The sequence below is a fragment of the Gastrolobium bilobum genome, unplaced genomic scaffold (genome assembly GCF_033153095.1).
Source record: "Gastrolobium bilobum isolate Gb01-03AN ecotype WA unplaced genomic scaffold, APGP_CSIRO_Gbil_v1 utg4146, whole genome shotgun sequence".
In the NCBI taxonomy this organism is placed as follows: Eukaryota; Viridiplantae; Streptophyta; class Magnoliopsida; order Fabales; family Fabaceae; genus Gastrolobium; species Gastrolobium bilobum.
In genome coordinates this window covers 38030-45219 of record NW_026898945.1, presented here as the reverse complement: position 1 = coordinate 45219, position 7190 = coordinate 38030, and the positions used below count along the sequence as shown (strand labels likewise).

Below are 7190 nucleotides of genomic sequence, written 5' to 3'. Positions count from 1 at the left end.
ATGTGTTGATACCCCTCAACAAAACGGGGTTGCTGAAAGGAAAAATCGTCACCTTCTTGAAGTTGCTAGAGCACTACTTTTTCAGACATCTGTTCCTAGTTCTTATTGGGGAGAAGCAGTATTAGCTGCAACTTTTTTGATCAACCGTTTACCTTCACGGGTCCTTAACAATATCAGTCCTATTCATTCCATGACTTCCTTCTTTCCTTCTGTTCCCATATTGCAGAGCCTTCCACCAAGAGTGTTTGGATGTGTTGCCTTTGTCCATGTTCATAAACAACATCGGAGTAAGTTGGATCCTAGGGCTCTTAAGTGTGTCTTCCTTGGTTATACCCCTTATAAAAAAAGGTACAAGTGTTATCATCCACCAAGTCAGAAATTTTTTGTTTCTATGGATGTCACCTTTCAAGAATCTGAATCTTATTTCCTGGATCTTCATCGCCAGGGGGAGAATAGTTCTTCAGAAGACTCGTGCCCTTCCTTCTTTGAGTCTGGATCAATCTTCTCTCTTCCTAGTGTGTCTGCTCCTGGTGTGTCAGAACCTTCAAATACACCTGAGATACAACCCATACTGTCTCACCAGCAACCTCAATCGTCTGAACCACTGGTAAGTCCTGAATCTCCTATTTCTTCTGAGTCTCCTGAATCTCCTGTTTCTGATTCTAATATTATTTCCTCTCATGATTTGTCTATTTCTTCTGATATCTCTAATGATTTACCCATTGCTTCTACTTCTGATGACTTACCTATTGCTCTTAGAAAAGGAAAAAGATCTTGTCACAAGAAAACTTGTTCCTCCTGTCCCTCTTGTACTCAATACCTTATCTCCCACTTTGTTTCCTCTGCTAATCTTTCTGTGCAGCACAAAAGCTTTGTTTCAGCACTAGATTCTATTGCAATCCCAAAATCAGTACATGAAGCCTTGAAAGATAGGAATTGGGCTCAAGCCATGCAAGAGGAGATGAATGCTTTGGAGAAAAATAAAACGTGGGAGGTTATTGATAGACCCAACGGAAAGAAAGCAGTAGGGTGTAGATGGGTTTATGCCCTGAAATATAATTCTGATGGCACTCTTGAGAGATATAAGGCTCGATTAGTGGCCAAAGGTTACACTCAAACCTATGGCATTGATTATGAAGAAACCTTTGCTCCAGTTGCAAAGATGAATACAGTGAGAATCTTGTTATCCCTTGCTGCCCATTACAATTGGGATATAAATCAATTTGATGTGAAAAATGCTTTCCTCAATGGTGAGTTAGAAGAAGAAGTCTACATGGAAATCCCGCCTGGTTTTGATTCTGTGAAGGGGGAAAATAAAGTTTGTAGATTAAAAAAGGCCTTGTATGGATTGAAGTAGTCACCTCGTGCTTGGTTTGGAAGATTTACTAAGGTTATGATGACCTTAGGATACAGACAGAGCCAAGGAGATCACACTCTTTTCTTCAAGCACTCCCAAAATGGGAAGCTTACTGTGCTCCTTGTATATGTTGATGATATTATTATCACAGGTGATGATTTTGTGGAGAGACAGATTCTGCAAACACGGCTTGCCTCTGAGTTTGAAATCAAAGACCTTGGGAAACTGAGATATTTCCTAGGGATAGAAGTAGCTCATTCAAGCAAAGGAATTTTTATCAGCCAGAGGAAATATGTTCTTGATCTTCTCAAAGAAGTAGGAAAGCTCGGGTGTAAACCCTCTAATACTCCTATTGAGCAGAATCACAAGATGGGCTATGAAGAAGAGAGTCCTCCAGTTGATAAAGGACAATATCAACGACTAGTTGGGAAATTGATATATCTGGCTCATACTAGACCAGACCTAGCTTATGCTGTTAGTGTTGTCAGTCAGTTTATGCACGATCCAAAAGAAAAACACATGCAGGCAGTAGAGAGAATTCTTCAGTATCTTAAAGGTACTCCTGGTAAAGGATTGTTATTCCGACGTGATGGCAATCTATCTTTAGAAGTCTACACAGATGCTGATTATGCTGGATCCGTGACTGACCGTCGTTCTACCACTGGTTATTGCATGTTTCTTTGCGGTAACTTGGTGACATGGAGAAGTAAGAAACAAGATGTGGTTGCCAGATCAAGTGCAGAAGCTGAATTTCGAGCTATGGCTCAAGGCATTTGTGAGTTACTGTGGCTGAAAATTGTTCTTGATGATCTCAAAATAAAATGTGAGGGACCTATGAAGCTGCTATGTGATAATAAGTCCGCTATTTGTATAGCTCATAATCCAGTTCAACATGATCGGACTAAACATATTGAGGTTGACCGCCATTTCATCAAAGAGAAACTTGATAGCGGGTTGATTACCACTCCATACATTCCCACTGGGCGTCAATTAGCTGATCTATTAACAAAGGGGCTTCCTTCAGACAGATTTCAAGAACTTACTAGCAAGCTGGGAATGATAAATATCTATTCCTCAGCTTGAGGGGGAGTGTTGTAAATAATATTGATTTAGTTATTATTTAGTTTTTATTTAGTCATTTATTGTTGTATTGGGCCAAGCCCTTTGTTGTATTGGGCCAAGCCCTTTGTTGTATTGGGCCAAGCCCATTAGGTTAAAAGTAGGTCAAATATTCTCTATAAATAGAGAACCCTTTGTACAGATTATTTACAATTCTATAATATATTAGAATACCCTTTTTCAAGTGTTTATATAAAAAAAAAACCATTCCCAATGAAAATAAAATAAAAACCCTCACAACGAAACCAAACTAAACTATATGTGATGAAAATTGATATTTTCACGTTAAAATTTCACATAAAATAAAAATGGAAATGAATCTTCTCTTTCACACAAGATATATGAAATTTTTATATCTAATTTTTTTTTGTTTCGAGTTTTTTCTTCTAAAAAAAATTGCTGTATTTTTTTCAAAAAGAAAATCCTTTTGAGAAAATTGAGATATTTGGATAACTTTTTACAAAATCAGAATTTAAAATAAAATTTAACATGCTGTTTTTTTATAGCTAAGGGTTGGTTGCTTTTGAAAAAAGCGAAAATTGAAAGATAATATTACTTCTTAAATTACAATTTTAATCTCATCCTATTAGTCTTGTTATCTCTTCTTATCTCACTATCATAATTTTTTTTAGCTAAAAGTCTTCCAACAACCTATCACTTTATAAACAAACATTTCCCTCTCCTTGGTTTTCATTCCTACCAACTTTGTATCTTTATAAAGTTTTTTTTCCATGTAAACTTTCACTTATAGAATCACTTATTTGTGATAAAGAGCAAAAAAAATTGAGTTCTCATAACAGCCCGATCATCTCATGAAAAATAATTTAGAGAAATTAAAAAAAAAAAATTAGTCACCCCAAACTCCACGAACAGTGCCATTAAAACATTATTACTGTTTTCATACGTAAGTGACTGCACTATCCTGTATAATAGAATTATACCAAAATCATGGTTTTACTAATTGGAATATTGCATTACGCTTTAATGTTTGTGGATTGTCTTATTGACTAGCCTCACACATTCTCCAAATTTCATATTTGCATAATTAAACCCTACATATTATGTTAAAAAAAAAAAAATTCCTTGTCTTTTTTAGTTATTTTGTATATAATTTTTTTTTGTATAACCTGGAGGTATCCTTATTCAATCTCCTCCTGTCACCTTGTCCTCAGAGTACAACCCCTAAGGCTACCCTCTCATTGAAACATCTGGTGCATTGAGCTTCGCCACCGGAGAAAGGATGAGACTAATCCTCTATTCGAAAAGAGAGGGTCCACTGGATCTTGTATAAAAGTAATTTTTAGATCATACATTCAAACCCAAAATAAATTGAACTTAAAAAAAAAACACAATGCACAAAAAAATCTTTTTTAAAAAGCTTATCCATATGGGTTCTAAATAAGTGGAGTTTAATCATAATTAACGAAGAGAGAGAGATACAAAAATTGTGAAATTATAAGAATCAATTTTCCCTAAAAATTAAAAACCCAAATTTCCTAGAATTTGTTTCTCTTTAAAATTTTTTTACATAATTTAAAAAATACAATTTTTTAAAAGAATTCTTTTAATTTTCACAAATTATATTTTGAATCTTGATAAGAGTTCAGTTTCTCTTAAATAAAATAATAAATTCAAATCTTCTAAATAAAAAAAATAAGTGATACAAAAATCTGTAATTCTGTATATCTTTCTTTGAATAAGTTTATCCGTCCACCATTTTTTTTTTTTTATCCAACTTGGTCAATTGTTACTTTCAAATGATTATACTTTAATTTATTGCCAATTAATTTGTAAGTTAATTTCTTTAAATATTTAACACGCCTGGATCTTAATTAAATTAAAAAAATCTCATGTACCAAAAGTCCAAAACAATAACTCACATTTATTATTTGAGTTGCTTACTTCCTACATGAAGGGATAATTAGAATTTTTTATTTTTTGGTAGTTACCAACAATTAACAGATTCTGTAAAACTGTTCAGATTTCTAATCCGAATTAACTAACGTACTGATTTTTCTCTGAAAATTGGGCCCTCCTTGATTTCTATTTAAGTAGTTACCTGATATTGCTCCTCCTTTCTTGTTTTTGTGTTTCACTCTACTTTTCACACAGCAGCTCCTTCAGCTTCTCTTTTCCACGCGAAGTAAAGTGTTTTTCCTCATGGTAATGATCATTATATTGCTTTATTTTGCATTATGTTCTATTATAATTCTGATGAATGTGCTTAACACTCCAAATAGCCATGGAATTTGAATTCGTTTTTGCTTTCTCATTTGCCTTTTATCTGAATTTTCATGCGCCCCAGTGTGCCAGATTTTATTTTATTTTTATCTTTATTTTTCAATTTCTTATGTGAAAACAGAATCTTTTTATGAATTTTGATGATGGGTTGTTTCCTTTTTCTCCCACAAGCTTTAGTAACATATTCTTCTCTGAAAATCAGACCCAGAATTTTTTTTTTCTTACCCTAATTAGATTTAATGGGGCGAACCAGAGTAGTGATAAAGTTTTTTTTTCATGACTGAATGGTTATGTTTTCAAATCTAGAAAACAGTCTCTTTGCAATTATGCAAGGGTAAGACTGCGTACAAAGATTGTCTCTATCCAACACTTGTTAGTCGGTTTAACTGAGAGTGTTTTTTTTTTTTTTACCCTAATTAGATTTGATTTTGATGGTGTTCTGATCCATGTTTTGGTACTAGATGCCAAGTGCTAAACCTGATTCATCTCACAAAGACTCAGAACCATTTGTTGAAGTTAATCCCAGTGGAAGATATGGCAGATACAGTGAGCTACTAGGATCTGGTGCTGTGAAAAAAGTGTATAGGGCATTTGATAAAGAAGAAGGAATAGAGGTGGCATGGAACCAAGTGAAGCTCAGGAAATTCAGTGATGACCCTGCCATGGTGGATAGGCTTTTCTCTGAAGTAAGATTGCTCAGAAGCTTGAGCAGCAAAGACATCATTGCCTTTTTCAATGTTTGGAGGGATGAGCAGCATGGCACTTTGAATTTCATCACTGAGGTCTGCACCAGTGGGAATTTGAGGGGTTATAGGAAGAAGCACAAACATGTGTCCATGAAGGCTCTGAAGAAATGGTCTAAGCAGATTTTGGAAGGGTTGAATTATTTGCATATGCATGACCCTTGTATCATCCACAGAGACCTCAATTGCAGTAATGTTTTTGTCAATGGGAACACTGGCCAGGTATTTTTTTTTTTAATTTAAAGTTTCTTTCAATCACATGTTTTATTGATTGACAAGTTTTAAAAAAAAAATGTTAATCCTTATGATTTAATGAAATTTGCTTTCACTTGATGTGTGCTTAAGATCTAATTATCAAACTTTAGCAATTCATGGGGCTCCTATATAGCCTGGCAAAATAAAAAATAAAAATCAAACTTTAGTTTTTTTTTTTTTTTTTTTTTGTCATTAGTAACATATTTGTTTTCATGTGTATATTAGGTTAAGATTGGTGACTTGGGTTTGGCAGCGATTGTGGGCAAGAGCCATTCTGCACATTCAGTTCTTGGAACACCAGAATTTATGGCTCCGGAGTTATATGAAGAGGACTATACAGAAATGGTGGACATATACTCATTTGGAATGTGTGTGTTAGAGATGGTGACACTAGAGATTCCTTATGGTGAATGTGACAATGTTGCAAAGATATACAAGAAGGTGTCTTCAGGTGTGAGACCTCAGGCCTTGACCAAGATGAAAGATCAAGAGGTGAAGGCCTTCATTGAGAGGTGCCTTGCTCAGCCAAGGGCTAGACCTTCTGCTGCTGAGTTGCTCAAGGACCCTTTCTTTGATGAACTTGATTATGACGAAAATGATGACTCTGCTGCTAGTTCATGAATAAAAATATCTTTTTATGTGATAATATGTTGATGTGTTATTCTTTTTTTTTTTTTTAAAGTTGAGTTATCCCTTTTTTAGTTGATAAGTCAATTAGCATTATTAGGCTTGATGACTGTGTCATTGTTTTGATATTTCCCTTTGTTGGGCTGTGAAATTGGATGTATTGAAGATACAAGGTGTGCTTTCTTGTACATAGAAATTTCTCACTTATATCAAAGCTTTAGTATTTCTTGGTATAGTTTTATGTTGAATTTAACTATCTACTAAATAATTTCTGTTTTATGCATTTCTACATACTACACAAAAGGTTTGTCATCTCTGCTATTATAGTTCAACATATGTCCATTTGTATTTGTTTTCTTTTGGTGAAGAAGTGTTTGCATTCTGAACAAACTAAATCTCTAGTGCTAAAAAAGGGTATTTTTTCAGATATTGGAACAATCCAAAGCAATGGAAACTTGAAAAGTGTCACATCATTTGATTTTAAGTCAAAGATAAAGGGTAGTCAAAAGTTTGAATGAGTTTTGAGCAGCAGCATCATATAGGATTTGAGGCCAGCCTGGAGGTGATAATTTCAACAAGCAAATGAGTTGTTCAAATTTTGAAAATTTGGCTAATGGCTTTTGGAGTATAGCTAAGGTTAATGTTAAAGGGAAGCGGGTATGACCAAAAGGGCCTTTAAGTAGTCTTGCAATCCCACCCAATTTTGTTGGGAAATTATTGTAGTGACGTGTCTGTCCTGTCTCATTTGTTTTTCTTAAGAAGCAATGGTGGAGTTAGATTTTGACTTCTAAATTTGTTAACTTTATTGGTTCATTTTCAATATATTTTTTTTCTTTTTTTGGTGAGGG

General features: G+C 34.3%; 1 protein-coding gene across 1 annotated transcript; it reads left to right on the top strand.

Moving 5' to 3' along the window:
• Positions 1-5178: 5178 nt before the first annotated feature.
• LOC133285702 (probable serine/threonine-protein kinase WNK11) lies at positions 5179-6403 on the top strand. Its single transcript, XM_061482974.1, has 2 exons — positions 5179-5682; positions 5941-6403. Exons 1-2 carry the CDS (start codon positions 5179-5181, stop codon positions 6334-6336), a joined length of 900 nt encoding a protein of 299 aa, XP_061338958.1. The 3' UTR covers positions 6337-6403.
• Positions 6404-7190: the final 787 nt, after the last annotated feature.

What these genes read in the sequence shown, in the direction of transcription:
- LOC133285702 (XM_061482974.1), top strand. Translation starts at nt 5,179, where the DNA reads ATGCCAAGTGCTAAACCTGATTCATCTCACAAAGACTCAGAACCATTT. An exon ending in TCAATGGGAACACTGGCCAG is followed by an intron (nt 5,683 to 5,940) that starts GTATTTTTTTTT and finishes TGTGTATATTAG; the next exon opens with GTTAAGATTGGTGACTTGGG.